We start from the raw sequence: 21,597 nt of genomic DNA on the forward strand, positions 1-21,597 counted from the left end.
CAAAAAAGAATACAGTGAATTTATGTCAGAGATTATGGAAAAGAAGTATGCTGAAGTGGTACCATCTGAACAGCTAGAAAAGGCAGATGGCAGAGTGTGGTACATCCCACACCATGGGGTGTACCACCCCAAGAAGAAAACCTTAAGAGTTGTCTTTGACTGCAGTGCATCCTACCAAGGAACCTCACTCAATTCAGAATTACTAAAAGGCCCAGACTTAAGAAACACCTTAGTCGGAGTTCTCGTCAGGTTCAGGCTTGAGCCAGTTGCTGTAATGGCAGACATCCGCTCCATGTTCCACCAAGTGAGGGTGTCAGCCAAAGACGTGGACTTCTTAAGATTTCTCTGGTGGCCTGAAGGTAGCGTGGATCAAAGAGCAGTAGAGCACCGCATGCTCATCCACTTGTTCGGAGCAGCGTCATCTCCAAGCTGCGCAAGCTTTGCCTTAAAGAGGACTGCAGAAGACAACAAAAGTAACTTTACTGCAGAAGTAATCAGTACTATTAAAAACAATTTCTATGTTGACGATTGTTTGAAGTCCTTGCCCTCAGACCAGGAAGCCGTGCAACTCGTTGAAGACCTGTCAACTGCCTGTCAGATGGGAGGATTCTACCTCACCAAATGGGCAAGTAACTGCTGCACCGTGCTCTCTGCTATCCCTCAAGAAGATCGAGCCAAAGAAGTCAAAACGCTGGACTTGGAGAAAGATGAACTGCCAATGGAGAGGGTTCTTGGACTCCAGTGGTGTATCGAGAATGATGCATTCATGTTTAAGATCACACTGAAACACAAGCCACTCACTCGAAGGGGGCTACTATCTGTTGTTAGCTCAGTGTACGATCCACTTGGCTTCTTAGCCCCAGTCACCTTACCTGTCAAGCATATGCTCCAGCAGTTATGCAAGGAAAAATATGCATGGGATGAACCGATTCCTTCTGCAACATCGCAGAAGTGGATGGAGTGGACATCTAGTCTTGAGAAGCTGAATGACTTCAGTGTGGTTCGCTGCATTAAACCAAAGCACTTTGGAAAACCAACACGAGCTCAACTGCATCACTTTTCAGACGCCTCTGAACATGGCTACCGCACTGCAAGTTATGTGCGGATGGAGAATGATCGGGGAGAAGTCTGCGTCTCCTTCATGATGGGAAAAGGAAGACTGGCTCCCTTGAAGCAGATGACGATCCCCAGAATGGAGCTCTCCGCGGCAGTGCTGTCAGTCAGGGTGGATAAAATGCTTAAGTTAGAGCTGCAATTTGAACTTGAAAACTCAGTGTTTTGGACTGATAGTCAGACAGTCCTGAAGTATATAGCCAATGAGCATGCACGGTTCCACACCTTTGTCGCCAATCGGATATCCATTATCCAGGAAATTTTCCAGCTTGTCCCAGTGGAGGTTTGTGGGAACAAAATCAAACCCAGCTGATGATGCGTCCAGAGGCCTGACTGTCAAAAAATTCCTTGAATGTAAACGGTGGATAGAAGGCCCAACCTTTCTCTGCAAACCAGAAGATGAGTGGCCAGTCCATCCTATCGACTTCCAGCTCAGCCCAATGGTTGACCAAGAGGTAAAAAAGAAAGTTACCGTCTTGAGTATTGACGTTCAAGATAAAGAGAGCCCAACCGCTCAACTGTTATCACATTTTTCAGATTGGCTGAAACTTAAGAAGGCAGTAGCTTGGCTCTTGAAATTCAAGAATGTGTTGAAGATCCTTGCAAATCAAAGAAAGAAAATCAAATCCACACACCTGGGTGCTCAAAGCAAAGAAGCTGCTATAAAGATGCAAGCCTTCAGATCAACATTGGTCGGTCAGAGTCTTAACATTGAAGACCTGGAAATGGCAGAGAAAGTAATCATTGGAATAAGCCAAAGACAAACATTCTCCAAGGAATTAGCCAAATTGGAAATGGCGCCACCTGGTGTGCAAAGAACAAGCTGCATATTTAAGTTGGATCCAGTGCTGGACAATGGCATACTGAGAGTTGGTGGACGCCTCTGCAGGTCAGCTATGCCTGAGCAAGTAAAACATCCAATCATCCTGCATAAGAGCCATCCAATCTCCTCTCTGATATTGCGTCATATCCATGAGCGCACAGGCCATAGCGGAAGAAACCATGTTCTCTCTGAATTTCGTAAAAGGTACTGGATCACAAATGCAAATTCTGCAGTTAGAAGCATAATTAACAAATGCGTTACCTGCAGGCGAGTAGCTGGAAGAACAAAAATACAAAAAATGGCAGACTTACCGCAAGAAAGATTAATGCCCGATCTCCCCCCCTTTACAAATGTGGGAATGGATTACTTCGGCCCAATCGAAACCAAACGGGCCAGAAGCCTTGTGAAACGGTACGGGGTAATCTTTACTTGCATGTCTAGCAGGGCGGTGCATCTAGAGATGGCATATTCTGTAGACACAGACTCCTGCATCTGTGCTATCAGAAGGTTTACATGTCGCAGAGGTCAAGTCTCTCACATTCGCTCAGATAACGGGACCAACTTGGTAGGTGCTGAAAAGGAATTACGAAAGGCTCTTGTGAGTTTAGATCAGGACAAAATAAAGAATTCCCTGCTTAAGGATAACATCAAATGGTCTTTCAACCCTCCAGCAGCATCTCACCATGGTGGTGTATGGGAGAGGATCATCAGAATGGTGAGAAAAGTGCTTTTGTCAGTTCTGCACCAGCAAGTACTTGATGATGAAGGCCTATGTACCATTTTATGCGAAGCAGAGGCAATCCTCAACAGTCGACCCATCACTACCACGTCACCTGACCCACACGATCTCGAAGCTCTGACACCTAACCATGTTCTTCTCTTAAAGTCTAAACCTGTTCTAACACCAGGGATTTTTCAGAAGGCTGACATGTATCTGAGGCGCAGGTGGAAACAAGCCCAATACATAGCTGATTTGTTTTGGAAGAGATGGGCCCAAGAATATTTACCACTGTTGCAAGAACGGCAAAAATGGATAAATCCAAAAAGGAACATCCAAATAGGAGACATTGTCTTGATTGTGGACGCAACAGCACACAGAGGGTCCTGGACGTTGGGAAGAGTCCTACAAACCTTTCAAGATGGTAAAGGGCTGGTGCGTTCAGTACAGATCAAAACTAAGACTAGTGTTCTTGAACGGCCCATCACAAAAGTCTGTTTGCTGGTAGAAGACTGCTCCCCTGACAACCAACCTCAACCAACCCATTGAAAGTATGTAATCTTTTTTTTTTTTTTTTATTATTTTTTATTTAAAGACATAATTTGGTTGAGGAATATGTTTAAAGGCTCCATTTTATTTCTGTTTTTATAATTGTATTACGCTCACATTGCATACAATTAGGGGCCGGATATGTTGGAGCGAAAGTAACCCTTTCTGTGTGAGTGTCCCATGTGCACCCTCTGCAGGCCTGGAGTCTAATGTCTCCACCCCAAAAGCCTTGATTACCTGCTCAGAGGGAGACCAGGTGTGGCTGATTGGAGGCAACAGCTTTCTTACGTCTGTCTCCTGCCCTCACAAGCTGGATCGCTTATTTTGAATCTTTTTCATTTCTTGTTTACCTATATGTTTAAAGTTTAAATAAATCCTCAATCCACTGAGGTTAAATCACCATCTTCCTCGTGGACAATCCCTTTTTGCAGACATGAAGGCAAGGACAGTCAGTTATGAAATCACTCCCAATCAGTTACCTGGAAATTTGGGTAAAAGACCAATACAGGCGGTAAATGAACAATTAACACTGGGTCACCGGATTAATGTTGAATCAGTACAGTACTCCTTTCAAGAAAAGGGCTTGTTTTTATCATTTTAATTCTCAAAAGTGGTCTTTTTTTCCAAATGTTTGTTTAAATGAAGCTATTTTGAAGTCAGCTTGACCAAGGCTCCGTGAAACAAAAGATCGATCTTATTTATAATGGGCCTCATGTAAAACACGCATTTGCAAAGAATGTTTAACATCACTTGCGTGTACTCACCTGACAGGACATGAGGCAGCCATGCGAGGATCCAAATGAGAGCAGTCATGACGGCCAAACCATCTCTGCTTCACTGCCATCAGCCCCTCAAGCAGCCACCACACCTCTGCCGCGCCTTTCACTTTCCATATTACTCTGTCACAACAAATCTTGAGTTAGTCACACATAAAGTCCTATCGTGTGGTTCCATTAGAACTCGCTTTGGACAAAAGCGTCTTAGAAACGTAACGTTATGTAGCGTTAACGTCAATGTGATGAATGTCGACTCGGGTTAACTTTACTGAGTTAACGTTACTTTCCATTGATTCCATGTCTGGCAATTAATCTTATCGTAAATAAGCCTAGTCAAGATTCGTACTTACTTTTAAATTTCAGCCTTATGCCAAGTGAACGTTACTTTAATGACGTTGCCCGGAAGCTTTCATAGCGTAAGATTAAGTACTGTCACTGGCGTTAGCATTAAGTCGAAAAATATGTTCACTTCGTCTGTGTAACGTTACCTGGCATAGTAATCTTAAAACACCCATTGTAACGGTTCTTTCAGTACAGAACACTTGCATACATACACAATATGTCCAGGCTAACGATAACTTTTAGTCGTTTCCGCAAGACTACTAACTACTCGCAGGAAATGTAACGTTCTCTGGTATCTTTCGCTATCTTCAGCTAACGTTAGCTCCCTTGTCAGCATGTAACGTTAACGCTAAACTAACTAGCAAGCCAGCGCGTTTGGAACAGGGAAACCGCTACAAACTGTTCGTAACATTCAATGGTATGTTTAATAGAACAGCTACCTGTCAGGAGACGCGTTCCAATGGTTTCAGTTTATCCATCAGCCAGTCAAACGAGTAAAGCAGCCTCCATCCCACCCATGGCGGACCCACGCTACAGACGTGCTGCTCCGGTTGCCTTTAAGGAACTCTGGTTAAGTTGATTTTGGTGAATAGGCTTTTGGTACACTACGAGGGCAAATGTCTTTAAGGAAGAACAAGAATGTACATCAGCAATGCTGTGTTAGTTGGGTAAAAGGTAAAAAATGTGTAATTACAAATGTAACACTGTCAATATACAACACAACAGAGAAACAAAACACAAAGTAGGCAATTGTCATAGTATGGTACACAATATAAAAAAAATAGAAACATAAGAATGAACAGGATACATTCTCCAAGTGACGGCTGGTGACAAGACTGTACATTAAATACATTCCCTGATTTTGAGCCGAAAACCTTTCACAGTTGTATTTGGCGCCATTAACGTTGCTTGTAGATGTGATTTAAATTTGTCCGGCGGTATTTGAAAGCACCGTCTGACGGAGACGTTGATAGGAAATCACGTGACCTAACAGAAGTAGAGCATGGTCGAGGAGCCATAAAATCATGGCTGTAGCCTACATAGACATATAAAGAGTAGATGCCGCATCGAACGTTGGGCCGCGAGAAATGCGGCCGCCATCTTGGATCGGTCATTCTCCCAGATCAGTTCTATGAGTGACTCGTTGAGCCTCTGAGTTGAGCAGCAGAAGGAACAAGATGCCAGAGCACTGTGCAGCGTATTCCTGCTCTTATCTAATATTACAATATTACAATTCATAATCAGTACGGTACAGTACAATTTTGAACAATTATACATAAATCCATGCATTTTTGAATGTTATGGTGAGTCCCTCAGGCTGTGGCAGGTAGATACATATTTAGCTGCCAGAGGAGCTGCTGTCCCTTATTATATTATTATTATCTTGTTACAGTAGAGGCATGGAGATTAGCCTCTGTGGGAATGTTAGTTAATTTACCCCCCGGCCAGATGTGTGTGTGTGTGTGTGTGTGTGTGTGTGTGTGTGTGTGTGTGTGTGTGTGTGTGTGTGTGTGTGCGTGTGTGCGTGTGTGTGTGTGTGTGTGTGTGTGTGTGTGCATGCCTGTGTAGATATGAAAGGAGAAGCAGGGAGGAGAGGGGTTGTCGTACATGTGGTCTAGTGTAAATGGTTGCACATTTCTAGCAGTAGGTCAGCGGAGGACGTGCTGTGGTTTCATGAGAGGAAGACACTTCAGAGACAGTTCATCTCAGGTCACCTCAGATATTCTCAGTTTTGTTTTTTTAAAAATTGAACATGACATTGACATGAATTATGAGATCATTTTTCATGTCATGTCACTTTTTTTTTAAAGTTTAGACTATCAAAGGAGAAGTGGCAGAATCTGATCAATATCCTTTGCTGTGAAACTGTTTCATCAAACAGGAGCAACATGATGTGGGGTTTATTATAAAGAATGAATTAGAGATTTAACATGTATTTCCACTCTGTGCCCGATATTCTCACAGCTGAACAAAATGTTCCATACATTTTTACTTGGTTCTCCACATCTCCACTTAAAGCAGGACGAACGTCACATGTTTGTAAACCAGAGCTGATGAGTCCAGGCTTTTTTAGTTCAGTTGTACCACAGAAGTTGAAACAGTATGAAAAGAAAAAATCATACATTTATTTAACTAAGGAAAAATCTTAAATGGTTTGTATAATTTAAAATGGATATTACTGAACTATGCCCCGTGTTTTTGTTTGCACATTAAATACAATTACTACATAATTCAAATATGTAATAAAGAAGACATTCACATAATTAGACCTTGCCTAAAAACAAAGGACACAGTCATTTTAGATACTATACAAAGTACTCCTACAACATCACTGTCTTTACCAATTAGAGCTACACTCTAATTGGTAATTGTGCAAGAACAAAACAGTGTGAAAATGATCGATTTAACAAAATGTTATATATATTTTTATACCACACACACTCCCTCCCTCTCCTCTCCACTACCACGACTATGCGACTGGCAGAGCATGGATCATTTCTGAATATTTATAAACATATAGGGTTCGGCTCTTGTTTTTTTTTAGTGCTTTAAATGGAAGTGTGTCTGTTTGACTTGTATTTAGATGTGTCCAAAATGTCATCTCTCTCTCTCTGACCTAATTGTATAGATACTCTTGATTTATATGTATTTTAATTTTCTCTGAGTGTGTGTGTGTGTGTGCGTGCGTGCGTGCGTGCGTGCGTGCGTGCGTGCGTGTGTGTGTGTGTGTGTGTGTGTGTGTGTGTGTGTGTGTGTGTGTGTGTGTGTGTGTGTGTGTGTGTGTGTGTGTGTGTGTGTGTGTGTGTGTGTGTGTGTGTGTGTGTGTGTGTGTGTGAGAGAGAGAGAGAGAAAGAGAGAGAGTGAGTGAGAGAGAGATTTATGTATTCATGTATGAAATATAGCCTATTAATACTCTATAAATGATTTCTCTTGTTGTGTTTATATTTATAGTGTTTGCAAAACACCTATCATACATCACATATATCATATATCAGAATATTCTATTACTGTTAATCCCACTGTGAATATTAAAATACGCTGAACCGTGTCCTGTCCTTACACTGAGTGGAGCGGGCGACCGGGCCAAGATGGCGGCCCCACCGCTCGTCAGCGCCAATAGGCCCAACGTTCGATGAGGCGTCTACTCTTTATGTCTATGGTAGCCTACATAGACATAAAGAGTAGACGCACAGTGGGATTAACAGTAATAGAATATTCTGATATATGATATATGTGATGTATGATAGGTGTTTTGCAAACACTATAAATATAAACACAACAAGAGAAATCATTTATAGAGTATTAATAGGCTATATTTCATACATGAATACATAAATCTCTCTCTCACTCACTCTCTCTCTTTCTCTCTCTCTCTCTCACACACACACACACACACACACAAACACACGCACGCACACACACACACACACACACACTCAGAGAAAATTAAAATACATATAAATCAAGAGTATCAATACAATTAGGTCAGAGAGAGAGATGACATTTTGGACACATCTAAATACAAGTCAAACAGACACACTTTCATTTAAAGCACTAAAAAAAACAAAAGCAAGAGCCGAACCCTATATGTTTATAAATATTCAGAAATGATCCATGCTCTGCCAGTCGCATAGTCATGGTAGTGGAGAGGGAGAGGGAGGGTCCACATTTGAGCGAGTGTGTGTGGTATAAAAATATATATAAAATTTTGTTAAATCGATCATTTTCACACTGTTTTGTTCTTGCACAGTTACCAATTTGAGTGTAGCTCTAATTGGTAAAGAAAGTGATGTTGTAGGAGTACTTTGTATGGTATCTAAAATGACTGTGTCCTTTGATTTTAGGCAAGGTCTAATTATGTGAATGTCTTCTTTATTACATATTTTAATTATGTAGTAATTGTATTTAATGTGCAAACAAAAACACGGGGCATAGTTCAGTAATATCCATTTTAAATTATACAAACCATTTAAGATTTTTCCTTAGTTAAATAAATGTATGATTTTTTCTTTTCAGGCTGTTTCAACTTCTGTGGTACAACTGAACTAAAAAAGCCTGGACTCATCAGCTCTGGTTTACAAACATGTGACGTTCGTCCTGCTTTCAAGTGGAGATGTGGAGAACCAAGTAAAAATGTATGGAACATTTTGTTCAGCTGTGAGAATATCGGGCACAGAGTGGAAATACATGTTCACGCTTGCCTCGTAAATCTCTAATTCATTCTTTATAATAAAGCCCACATCATGTTGCTCCTGTTTGATGAAACAGTTTAACAGCAAAGGATATTGATCAGATTCTGCCACTTCTCCTTTGATAGTCTAAACTTTAAAAAAAAAAGTGACATGACATGAAAAATTATCTCATAATTCATCTCAATGTCATGTTCAATATTTAAAAAGACAAAACTGAGAATATCTGAGGTGACCTGAGATGAACTGTCTCTGAAGTGTCTTCCTCTCATGAAACCACAGCACATCCTCCGCTGACCTACTGCTGGAAATGTGCAATCCATTTACACTAGACCACATGTACAACAACCCCTCTCCTCCCTGCTTCTCCTTTCATATCTACACAGGCTTGCACACACACATCTGGCCGGGGGGTAAATTAACTAACATTCCCACAGAGGCTAATCTCCACGCCTCTACTGTGACAAGATAATAATAATAAAATAAGGGACAGCAGCTCCTCTGGCAGCTAAATATGTATCTACCTGCCACAGCCTGAGGGACTCACTATAACATTCAAAAATGCATGGATTTATGTATAATTGTTTAAAACTGTACTGTACCGTACTGATTATGAATTGTTATATTGTAATATTAGATTAGAGCAGGAATACGCTGCACAGTGCTCTGGCATCTTGTTCCTTCTGCTGCTCAACTCAGAGGCTCAACGAGTCACTCATACAACTGATCTGGGAGAATGACCGATCCAAGATGGCGGCCGCATTTCTCGCGGCCCAACGTTCGATGCGGCATCTACTCTTTATATGTCTATGGTAGCCTACCTGGGAGGTGGTGCAGCTCGGTTTGGGAACGAGCGGTCGACCGATGTGGGTTTTTAATTCCATTACGTAATATATCTAATATATAATATATTTTGAACAACAATACACAGATGATTGAGGGGATTTGGGGAAATGTTTAAAGTAGCCTAAGGTGAATGATAGTTAATAGTAGTAATAGTACAGGGCTCAAACCCTTTTGAGCATCTTCCCCAAACTCTCCTGAAACATGTTTTTTGTTTGTTTGTGACACTGTCACAAGACAAATGGCCCTAATCTAAGTGATTGAAAAAATAAAAAATAGTAATCATGATAAAAAAAACTTTGTTTACTCATATTACACACTCTACGTGCAACACGTAATGAGCGTGCACTAAACTAAGCAGACGTGCATCTCATCTCATCTTCATCTCATCTTCATCCGCTTATCTGGGGTCGGGTCGCGGGGGCAGCAGCTTCAGCAGGGGACCCCAAACTTCCCTCTCCCGGGCCACATCAACCAGCTCTAACTGGGGGATCCTGAGGCGTTCCCAGGCCAGTGTGGAGATATAATCTCTCCACCTAGTCCTGGGTCTTCCCCGAGGCCTCCTTCCAGCTCGACGTGCCTGGAACACCTCCCTAGGGAGGCGCCCAGGGGGCATCCTTACTAGATGCCCGAACCACCTCAACTGGCTCTTTTCAACGCTAAGGAGCAGCGGCTCTACTCCGAATTCCTCACGGATGGCTGAACTTCTCACCCTATCTTTAAGGGAGACCAGCCACCCTCCTGAGAAAACCCATTTCGGCCGCTTGTACCCGCGACCTCGTTCTTTCGGTCATGATCCAGCTTTCATGACCATAGGTGAGGGTAGGAACGAAGATTGACCGGTAGATCGAGAATTTTGCCTTCCGGCTCAGCTCTCTTTTCGTCACAACGGTGCGGTAGAGCGACTGCAACACCGCCCCCACTGCTCCGATTCTCCGGCCAAACTCACGCTCCATCGTCCCCTCACTCGTGAACATGATCCCGAGGTACTTGAACTCCTTCACTTGGGGTAAGGACTCATTCCCTACCTGGAGTAAGCAATCCACCGGTTTCCTGCTAAGAGCCATGGCCTCAGATTTAGAGGTGCTGATCCTCATCCCAGCCGTTTCACAGTGAGTGCTGAAGGTCACTGACCGACGATGCCATCAGGACCACATCATCTGCGAAAAGCAGAGACGAGATCCTCAGCCCACCGATCTGCAACCCCTCCCCACCACGACTACGCCTTGATATCCTGTCCATGAAAATCACGAACAAGATCGGTGACAAAGCGCACCCCTGGCGGAGGCCAACCCCCACCGGAAACGAATCCGACTTACTGTCGAGGATCCGGACACAGCTCTCGCTTTGGGTGTGCAGAGATTGGATGGCCAACAGAAGTGACCCCCTCACCCCATACTCCCGCAGCACCTCCCACAGTATCTCCCGATGAACCCGGTCATATGCCTTCTCCAGGTCCACAAAACACATGTAGACTGGATGAGCATACTCCCAGGCCCCCTCCAGGATCCTTGCGAGAATGAAGAGCTGGTCCGTTGTTCCACGTCCAGGACGGAATCCACATTGTTCCTCTTCAATCTGAGGTTCGACTATAGGAAGAACCCTCCTTTCCAGCACCTTGGAGTAGACTTTACCAGGGAGGCTGAGTAGTGTGATACCCATGTAGTTGGCACACACCCTCTGGTCCCCCTTTTTAAAAAGAGGAACCACCACCCCGGTCTGCCACTCCCTTGGCACTGTCCCAGACTTCCACGCAATGTTGAAGAGGCGTGTCAACCAAGACCGCCCCTCCAAACCCAAAGCTTTCAGCATTTCTGGACGAATCTCATCAACCCCTGGGGCTTTGCCACTGTGGAGTTGTTTGACTACCTCAGTGACTTCCGCCAGGGATATTGACAATGATTCCCCATCAGCCTCCAGCTCTGCCTCTACAAAAGAGGGCATGTTAGTTGGATTAAGGAGTTCCTCAAAGTGATCCTTCCACCGGCCGATTACCTCATCGGCTGAGGTCACCAGCGTCCCATCCTTACTCTAAACAGCTTGGACAGTTCCCCGTTTCCCCCTCCTGAGATGTCGAATGGTTTTCCAGAAGCACCTTGGTGCCGCCCGAAAGTCCTTCTCCATGGCTTCTCCGAACTCCTCCCACACCCGCTGCTTTGCCTCTGACACAGCAGAGGCTGCAGCCCTTCTGGCCTGTCGGTACCTTGCAACTGCCTCCGGAGTCGTCTGGGATAGCATATCCCGGAAGGCCTCCTTCTTCAGTCGGACAGCTTCCCTGACCACCGGTGTCCACCACGGTGTTCGAGGGTTACCGCCCCTTGAGGCACCTAAGACCTTGAGGCCACAGCTCACCGCTGCAGCTTCAGCAATGGAAGCTTTGAACATTGCCCACTCCGGTTCAATGCCCCCAACCTCCACAGGGATGCCAGAAAAGCTCCGCCGGAGATGTGAGTTGAAAATGGACTAAATGGACTGTCGGGTTTAAGCATCAGGGAGTATTTTTAAAAATGTATTTTTAACATGATTGCTAAACTAAGATATGTTTTAATTAGTGGCAAACTCCTTGAAGGAATAACTCATGTTTGAGAAGTGGCGAGCTACTTCAGGGAATAACTCAATATGCATCTGTGTGAGTGAATTCAGTGGTTCTCAAACTTTGTACATGATGTACCACTCCAGAAAATATCAGGCTCTCAAGTACCACCACTAAGACAAATGTTCAAATACAGTAGCATAGGCCTACACTCTTCAGCTACAGACTGGGAGCTTTATTCCTAATCAGAAGATTGTTTATTGACTTTTGGTGCATTCTCACCAAAAGCGATGGAGGTGATGAAAGCTTCAAGCTGTCGTTCAAAATCAATGTAAATGACGCGATGACACGTGATGTCGCTTCAGGCGACGTGTTCTGAGCGATAAGAGCGATGCGATGAAGCGTCTATCGCCTCAGCGCGTGTCACTTGAAGATGAAAAATTTGACGTGATCAGTCCCGACAGCCAATCAGTGTTGAGATTGCGGTAAGTTTCAATGAAGTTCTCCATTAAATATCCAGGGGCTCACCAAAGCCGCTATTGTTGCAGTCTTTGGGGGAAACCAGACTGTTCCTACTGATAATATATTGGATATAACTATGAATTGTGGATGGCAGCGGCGTGCCTTTAGGCATCTAGTCTGCCGGAAATCCAGAAGAAGAAGAAAGCCGTCAGTGCAGAGTGAAGCGTATCCCGGTCTGATCTACCGGAGACCGGGCAGCACCTGTACGGCTTCAGAGGTTAAATCCCTGACGGCCTGATCTCACTACAACACAACGGCTCTTTAAAGAGCCACACACTTCCGATGGGAGCTCATTTCTGTTCTTTTAGAAGCATTCAGATCCCTGTTAGCACTAGCATCACTTCCATTTAGGACAACAGCAGAGTAGGCTGAGCCGGAGGTTAGCTTCAGTTAGCTAGCCGCCCCGGCTGCTACCTGCGATAGACGCGATGGAGCGATGATCAAAAATGTGACAAATATGAGCAAGCGACGCGATACTCAATGACCGGGCTATTTGATCGCCTCCATCGCTTTTAGTGTGAATGCCCGGTTAGAGATGCACTGATCCGGGTATCGGCTCTGACATTGACCAATTGGCTGGATCGGATATTGGATGAATGAGGCCGTTCATTTCTTTATTAATATCATACACAGTAATACAGTTTCAGTGATCTAATCACTTCAATTCTATGTTTGCATCACCGGTTAGGGTTTTATATTACTTTTTCAAATATCTGTTCGCAGTGCACTTTACATGGAAGTGTTATTTGTTTCTTTTTGCTGTTAATGTACACTTTGTAATTGTCAAATAATATTAAGAACTTTTATATCTGTGTTAATTTGTCACCTTTTTTTTTAACAAGGCTAAATGTTTATGTCAAGCCTGATACCTTCACTCACATGGAAAGATATATGCTTCATTCATTCAACAGTAGGCTCGCATTGTGTCGGGTATTGGCCGATACGCTCAGCCCAGGTATCGTTATCGGATTGGATCGGGTAAAACTGGATTGGTGCATCTCTAGAAATAGAAGCATCAGAACTGACATGTCAGTGTTTTCAAACCAATAATTTTACCTCTGCTTACTCTCCTTCATCACAGTTTAGCTTGTAACTCATGAACGTGGCTACGTAGCAGGCTGATACTGAAACAAAAATACGACAGGAAATGCTAAACTTATTTTAAATAAAATTTCACAGATCTTAAAAGTTTAAGTATTCTCTTAGTGTCATATTAATTTAGTAATTGTTTCCTTTTTTTATTTTGGAGATTCCTTCAAGTACCACCAGAGAAACCACAGTTTGAGAACCAGTGGATTAGATGGACAGGTAGCTTCTGCCATCAGTGTATGAATGTCTGTGTGAATGTGATGAGCAGTGTAAAAAGCAACTTGAGTGGTCAAAAGTCTAGAAAGGTGCTAAATCCATCATTTACCACCACCTTAGTCCAAGATTTATTTATTTTTTACACACAACTGTATTAATCCATCGAGTGGTTAAGTTAAGGTGTATCCTGGGACAGGCCACAACAATTGTAATAAGCCGCTCCTCTGGGTTTTGACCCCCACATCTGCTTAGGCTGCCAGGACTAACAACCATCTGAGGGAAACCCTGTGTCTTCTTAAGAATAGGAAATCAGACCACCAACACCACATTAGAATATTTCCATTACACATTTCTCTTAAATAAAAAGGAATGCTCTTACTGGGAAGAAATTCATTACTGACATAACACACAACAGGACATATCATGTGTGTCTCATATATCCAGCGAATTCCTCTTCCTCCTCCTCCTCCTTATGCTGCGTCTCAACATCACAGGTTTTGAGACAGTCAGGCACGTCTGCACATCTGCCTTCATACCCATTCACAGTAAAGTCTTTTTGTGTAGGCAGCACTATTGCCACAGTTGTCAAATCATCTGACTCAGTTTGAGAGCCTGTGGGCAGTAAAGGCTCCAGATCTGACAGTTTCAAAAAGTCTATCAGTGAATCTCCTGTATTGTGCTCCTCCTCTTCCTCATACACAGCCAGTGCAGCAAGGGTGACTGAGAACAGATTGATATGGCCTGAGCTCTCACACACTACCTCTTTTTCCTCCTCCTCACCTGTGACTTGTCCCTGGACTCCAGTTTGATCTCCCTCAGGCATGAAAGAGACATCTTCTGCTTCAGCTTTGGCCTCGTCTTGATCAAGCTCCTCATATGTGTTAAACTCTGAGTCCAGACCCTCTTCCTTGGCTGTTAAACTCTCAGAGCCCCCTGACGCAGCCACCTTGCAGTTCCCCGACACATCAACAGAGCCCTCGCAGGAACTTTGACCCAAGCACAGCTCTGCGTCTCTGTCCATGTAGATGTGTTCTTCTTCTTCTTCCTCCCCTTCGTCCTCCTCATCCGAGTAAGTGCCCCATGTGGTCGGTTGTGGTGTTGTGGGATTGTTGTGCTTCTCTGTCTCTGCGTTAAAGGAGATCTTGTCAGGGATTGTCCTCTCTGGTGCCAGGGTGTAGCCTGGCACCAGATCCTGGAATGGCAAAAAGGGTACAAGGGAGGAGAGGTTGGGGAAGATGACAGTGAGACAGTCTAATAGATATGTTACTCAAATATGCACCATTCCTGCTAAATACAGCAGGGTATCATCTATTCAAGTGGTTCCCAAACATTTTCATGTGAACAGCCCCTAAATTGATACATATTTAATAAGATTTGGCTTTTCTATAGAACCAATCACAATGCTTGTTTACGCTTCCCAGCATATGAAACAAGGCAAGGAACAACTGGATATACTCATCTAATTTATCTAAAATGCATGTTTGATGCTTTCATATCTCATTGATAACAACATTTCCACTAATGAGGATGGAGACTTAATTTACCTGTTGGGCCACAAACTGAAGAATATGACACTATTAGTTAGATCGACCGGCGTTGGGGGTATTTCTGTTCCTAATGCTAGTAGTGGTTCGTCAAATATGTAACGAAATGTCAGATAGGCCTGCACATTGTGTTAACTCTCTCTTTCTTATCTTTAAATGTTAGTTATGACTGAGAATGACAACATAAGTCAATACGTTTGCATTTCACATATCTCTGAAATGTTAATCAACCACCAGTTGTGTACGGAAGTGATTGATGTCACAGTGACCTCTGGTTGAGAGAACCACTGATCTATTCAGCCACATCAAATGATAGTGCTGGAAGTGATCCAAAGCAGGACATGTTTAAAGTGAAACTCCTGAACAGCAGTGACTGAGTGCTGCCTCAACAGAAAGCTGGACTGTCAGTCTCTACACTGTCAGTGTATGAAGGATTATTATTGCTTTAAGACAATTACAGAAATGGTTATACACAGTGTGTCAAATGCTATTTTATATCATACTGATTTCAAAGTACAGTTGGAGAGGGAGGAATAGTTAAGGCTTCACTATGCTTAACGTAAAGTGAGAAGTGATAGTACTTGTGAATTCAGGGTGTTGCACTCAGTTGTTTACACAAAAAGTGACAGTAGTTGGGAAATAATGAAAATACAGAAATCGAGAGAGATGTTTATGCCCTGCCTACTTTGTGCATGACTATTTAATACCAATAAAGTTACTTGAGTAATGTGGTAGACCAGATGACATGACCAAAACTTTAAATGTATAGAAATAGTTCTTGATGGATAGATACAGTGGGTAGGTAAAGTATTCAGAGCCCCTTAAATTTCTCACTCCTTGTTAATTTGCAGCCATTTGCTAAAATCTTTGCTAAAGTTGTTTTTCTTTTTCTTATTAATGTACACACAGCACCCAACACAATTGTAGAAATGTCTGCAGATGTATTAAAAAAACAACTGAAATATCACATGTCCATAAATATTCTGACCCTTTTCTGTGAGCATTTAGGTGCTGTGCATTTCTTCTGATCATCCTTGAGATGGTTTTTCACCTTTATTGGAGTCCAGCTGGGTTTAATTCAATTGATTGGACTTGATTAGGAAAGGCACACACCTGTCTATATAAGACCTTACAGCTCACAGTGCATGTCAGAGCAAATGAGAATCATGAGGTTGAAGGAACAGCCCGAAGAGCTCAGAGACAGAATTGTGGAAAGGCGAGGACTTACGGTATGGCCGAGATGGAGTAGACACGTGCTGAGTCTCGCTCCCACAACTTTTGATAATTTCATGTATCAGGACCTCTAAGTTACGGCAAAGAGTAATATTCGACTTGTTAGACGGATACACCACCAAAATATGTCGACGTATGCGACCAGACAGACTGTAAAAGACCAGGAGTCGAAGTTTAGCACCGCAGGCGAGGCAGGAGGCGAGATTAGCATGTCAGCTATTGCTAACATCTGGGCAGAGCACCGCACAGCCCTCTCCAACGGGTTCAACGCCTTTTCCGTCAATCTCAAAGCCTCCATTTCAACGCTTGAAGCAAAGCTGGACCACGTCCACGCCACAGTGTCCGGCCACGCTCAGAAGACAGGCTCCCTCGAGGTAAATGCGAATCTACAAGACGAACACCTACTAACATTGGAATGCGGCAGGGCTCAGTGCATGCTAGCCAAGAAGCCAAAGCCAGGGCAGAAACCACAGGTAGTCATTATCATGCTGCACAGCTACCAGGTGAAGGAGAAAATCATACGCGAAGCCCGCGCCAGGAGAGGGAATCTGCGGTATAGAGGCTCCCCCATTGCTATCTATGAGGATTATGCACGGGAGGTGGTGGAACAGTGCCAGATGTACCAAAGGTGATTTCAGAGCTTTATAGCCTAGGCTTCAAACCCTCGTTGCTGATCTCTGCCAGGCTGGTCGTCACAATGAAGGACAGAGCAGGGAAAAGACTCTCTTCGGTCACCGAGGCGAAAGCCTTCATAACATCCACCGGCACAGGAGAGACCTGATGAGTGCGGGAGGCTGTTGATTTCATCACAGACGAGCCACTGTCATCTTATCTAGAAAACCGTGAGTCGATGTGGTGCTGACTGTCTAGCTGTGCTTTAGCCAAGTCTGACGGACTGCTGATAGTCTGTTAAGAATTTTGAACAGAAATTGCTAAATTTTAACACACTGCGGACATGTTTTAACACACTGCTAACACACTCGATCCGGTGTTCGGCCTTCATGCCAAGTACTGGAAGCTCGTCCCCATGTGGATTTCAGTTTGTTAATATGTATTTTCTTCACAGCTCTATTTTCTTTTACATTTTTATTACCCACCACCACAAGGTTATCTGAAATATTCTTGTTCTCTGTTTGTTCAAAGTGCCTGACACTTATCATAGACTAATGTACAGAGGTGACCTGTATCGATACAGCATGTCCATTCTAACCCATGGTGGACGATGGGGTTTCATACATGCAGGCATTCTATTCATCTTATCTGATGTGGAAAAATAACCCCATGGCCTGCCTGCCCTAAGGAATCTTGGCGCCCTCTGCTGGCTAATTTAATTTACACGTTTTTTTTATTTGCTTGCTCTGGGATATATATATATATATATATATATATATATATATATATATATATATATATATTTTTTTTTTTTATTGTACTATTTTTTTTTCTCTTCTTGTGGTGATTTAAGGGGTCAACTTAAGTTCTAACTTCTTATTATTGTTCCTATGGCTAATGCTGTAAAGAAAGGTACTGATCCGGTTCCGGCGCTGTGTCGAGTGGCAGCCAGCAACAGTTGCTCTCTCTCTTTTCTGCACTTTAAGCTATTTAATCTTATTTACTGTCTTTTTATTATTTCTGTTTTCCTGTAAGTCGTCGTGCTAACCTTAGCCAACTATGTTTGTGAACTTTCTTACATGTTTTTTGTCCGTTTGTCTCATTCTTGGGACTATTTTTGCCAACCACGTCTCCGTCTGGACGCAACAATGTGGCAAGTCCATTGTTTACACCCGTGAACAGCTGTTGTCGCTAACACCAACGGAGCTGATGCGGGAGAGGCCTGAAATCCCCACAGAACTGAGAAGAATGTACAGGGGATGTAAGGCTGGGCGTAAACAACGGGGAAAAGAAGAGGAGATATAAACCATCTCTCCCTTCCATCACCATGGGGAACGTAAGGTCGCTGGCTAATAAGATGGACGAGCTGGCGGGCCTGGTGAGGACTCAGTGGATGTATCGTGTGAGCAGTGTGCTATGTTTCACGGAGACGTGGCTCCATGGGGACATCCTGGACTCTAACAAAACGGTGGGCGGCTTTCAGACTGTTCGGGGAGACAGGAGTCATCGTGAGAGTGGGAAGAGGAAAGGTGGGGGACTTGCTATTCTTATTAACAACAAGTGGTGTCATCCTGGTCACGTTACGGTAAAGGAGCGTATGTTCAGCCCTGACATTGAGCTGCTTGCCGTGAGTCTGCGGCCATTCTATCTGCAGAGGGAGTTTTCACACGTTATCTTCCTGGTTGTTTACATTCCTCCGACTGCAAACGCGGCACGCGCGAGTGACGTCATCCACACAGTTGTCGCGGGTCTTCAGACACGGCACCCAGACGCATTCATTGCAATATCTGGGGACTTCAACCACATCACTCTGGCTGCAACACTGCCCACTTTCAAGCAGTTTGTGGACTGTCCCACCAGGGAAAACAAGACACTGGACCTGCTGTACGCCAATGTTAAGGAGGCTCCATTGCTCTTCCTCCACCGGAAGATTGGACCACAACCTCATCCACCTGCAGCCCCTGTATAAGCCCCAAGTCCAGTGGCTTCCTGTGACCACCAGGACTGTGAGGAGATGGTCACAGGAGACCGATGAAGCTTTACAGGGCTGCTTCGAACTTAACGACTGGGATTTGCTCTGTGATTCACATGGAGAGGACCTTGATGATCTCACGGACTGCATAACAGGGTACATCAATTTCTGTGTGGACAGCGTTTTTCTCACAGTGACTGTACGCTGTTTCCCCAATAACAAGCCGTGGGTCACCAGAGACATCAAGGTCCTGCTAAATGAGAAGAAGAGGGCCTTCCGAGATGGGGACAGAGACCAGATGAGGCAGGTCCAGAGGGAGCTTAAGGAGAGGATTCAACAGGGCAAAGACAGCTACAGGAGGAAGCTGGAGCACAAACTCCAGCAGAACAACTTGAAGGACGTGTGGAGCAGCATGAGGAGCATCAATGGCTACAAACCATCTAGTAGCCAGACAGTAGAAGGTTGTACCGAACGTGCCAACGAGCTGAATCTGTTCTTCAACAGATTTGATGAAAGGCCTCTGGATCTCACACACACACACACACACACACACACACACACACACACACACACACACACACACACACACACACACACACACACACACACACACACACACACACACACACACACACACACACACACACACACACACACACACACACACACACACACACACACACACACACACACACACACACACACACACACACACACACACACACACACACACACACACACACACACACACACACACACACGCCTCCTTCAGAACCATCCACCTCCAGCCCTGCTGACACCCCCCTTCAATTCCTTCCAGACTGCCCTACTTGACGGGTCGACCACAGTATGTCAGACTGCAGGACGGAGTGTCTGACACTGTGGTCAGAAGCACTGGGGCTCAACAGGGAACTGTTCTTTCAACCTTTCTGTTCAGCCTGTACACCTCAGACTTTCAGCTCCTCTCTGAGTCCTGCCACCTGCAGAAGTTTGCTGACGACTCTGCAATTGTTGGCTGTGTCAGTAAGGGGAAGGAGGAGGAGTACAGGGGCGTTGTGGACTCGTGGACTTCGTCGACTGGTGTGCAGCTAATCACCTGCTTCTAAACCCCACCAAAACTAAGGAGCTAGTGGTGGATTTCCGCAGGAGTAAATCTGCCCCCACACCCACCTCCATCAACAGTGTGACTGTTGATGTTGTCCAGGATTACAAATACCTTGGAGTATACCTGGATAACAAACTGGACTGGTCCAAGAACACTAAGGCTGTTCACAAGAAGGGCCAGAGTCGTCTCTATTTCCTGTCTGCTGGGGCAGGAGACGCCAAGAGGATCAGTAAGATCATCAGGAAGGCTGGCTCCGTCCTAGGGGTCCAACTGGACTCTTTGGTGGTGGTGTCTGAGAGGAGGATGCTGTCTAAACTGCATAGCATCCTGGACAACAACACTCACCCTCTCCACCAGCTGCTGACCTCGAGCAGAAGCACCTTCAGCCACAGACTTATTCTCCCCCGGTGTAACACTGAACGCCGGAGGAAGTCTTTTCTTCCGGTGGCCATCAAACTCTACAATTCATCTCCCCCCGGTCCGGTAAGGAACAGTGGAGACACTGTGTCCTGAGAAAATGTCAGATTGTCACTTTATATCAATTTATATCATCACTACATCACTTTATTTTGGTGTACTGTAACTTATTTCAGTAAGAAATGCTGCTACACTTTACTGTACTTTACTGTAACTTAGTTCAGTAAGAAATGCTGCTACACTTTTAACACTGTTATTACTTATCGCTCCTTATCACTTATTCAGTTTGTAATTATTTTATTTCAATATGCTGCTAAACTGCACGGTGCGTATTGTTGTATATTGTATATACCTACGTTTAACCACGATGTCCGTTGCACTCACATTAGTCATTGTTTGATTTATTTTATGTTAGCTTTCTTTTGATTTGATTTATGTTAGCTTATTGTTACTCTGATCCTTTCCCATCTTTGTATTGAAACTGTTGGACAATTATTTTCCTCTGGATAAATAAAGCTTCTTGAATCTACTGTTGTGCGTCTAATTTCCTGGAATACTAAGGGAATGAACAAAATCGGTAAGGTCCTGACACATCTTAGGGGCAAACACATCTCAAAACAGCCGACACCTGACGTATTACGAGGGTCTGGATGAGCCACTTATTCCATTCCAAATTTACAGATAGAGTTAGAGGGGCAGCCATCATCATTCATAAAAAGGTCCTGTTTGAGCCAACAAATGTAATCCTTGATACTGACGGCCACTATGTCATAGTTTCAGGCACACTCCAGAACACACAAATTGTCTTAGTTTCGGTTTATGAGCCCACCTGGGACGATGAACAGTTTTTTACAAGGCTATTTGCAAAAATCCCAAACGCTGACAATTACCTCATTATCATGGGTGGAGACTTCAATCTGGTGCAGGATGTGACTCTCGACAGATCTTCTCCTACACAGATTACACTATCCAAATCAGCACACACAGTAAAAACATATGC

The 21,597-nt window shown here is 44.0% G+C and overlaps 2 protein-coding genes and 1 long non-coding RNA gene across 10 annotated transcripts in view; 1 reads left to right on the forward strand and 2 right to left on the reverse strand.

Annotated features, from left to right (window-relative positions):
* Positions 1-4,853, reverse strand: part of LOC310952555 (interferon alpha/beta receptor 2-like) — a 48,721-nt gene extending 43,868 nt beyond the window's left edge. For all 6 annotated transcript variants that reach the window (XM_083921188.1, XM_083921187.1, XM_083921192.1 and 3 more), the window contains exons 1-2: positions 4,762-4,853; positions 3,968-4,102 (exon numbers count right to left, since the gene is read on the reverse strand). In XM_083921188.1, the coding sequence (XP_083777314.1) occupies positions 3,968-4,016 (49 nt within the window). In that variant the 5' untranslated portion in view covers positions 4,017-4,102; positions 4,762-4,853. The remainder of the gene's footprint in view (positions 1-3,967; positions 4,103-4,761) is intronic.
* The window catches only part of LOC310952836, a 333,477-nt gene that overhangs the window by 136,317 nt on the left and 175,563 nt on the right, over positions 1-21,597 (forward strand). The window lies entirely within an intron of this gene.
* The window catches only part of LOC310952554 (interferon alpha/beta receptor 2-like), a 28,996-nt gene continuing 12,224 nt past the window's right edge, over positions 4,826-21,597 (reverse strand). For 2 of the 3 annotated variants that reach the window (XM_083921184.1, XM_083921185.1), the window contains exon 8: positions 13,856-14,906. In XM_083921184.1, coding sequence (XP_083777310.1) covers positions 14,136-14,906 — 771 coding nt within the window. In that variant the 3' untranslated portion in view covers positions 13,856-14,135. Of the gene's footprint in view, positions 4,943-13,855; positions 14,907-21,597 lie in introns of those variants that run through there. The other variant, XM_083921186.1, reaches the window with a different exon arrangement.

Source organism: Echiichthys vipera (genome assembly GCF_963691815.1).
Source record: "Echiichthys vipera genome assembly, chromosome: 10".
In the NCBI taxonomy this organism is placed as follows: domain Eukaryota; kingdom Metazoa; phylum Chordata; class Actinopteri; order Perciformes; family Trachinidae; genus Echiichthys; species Echiichthys vipera.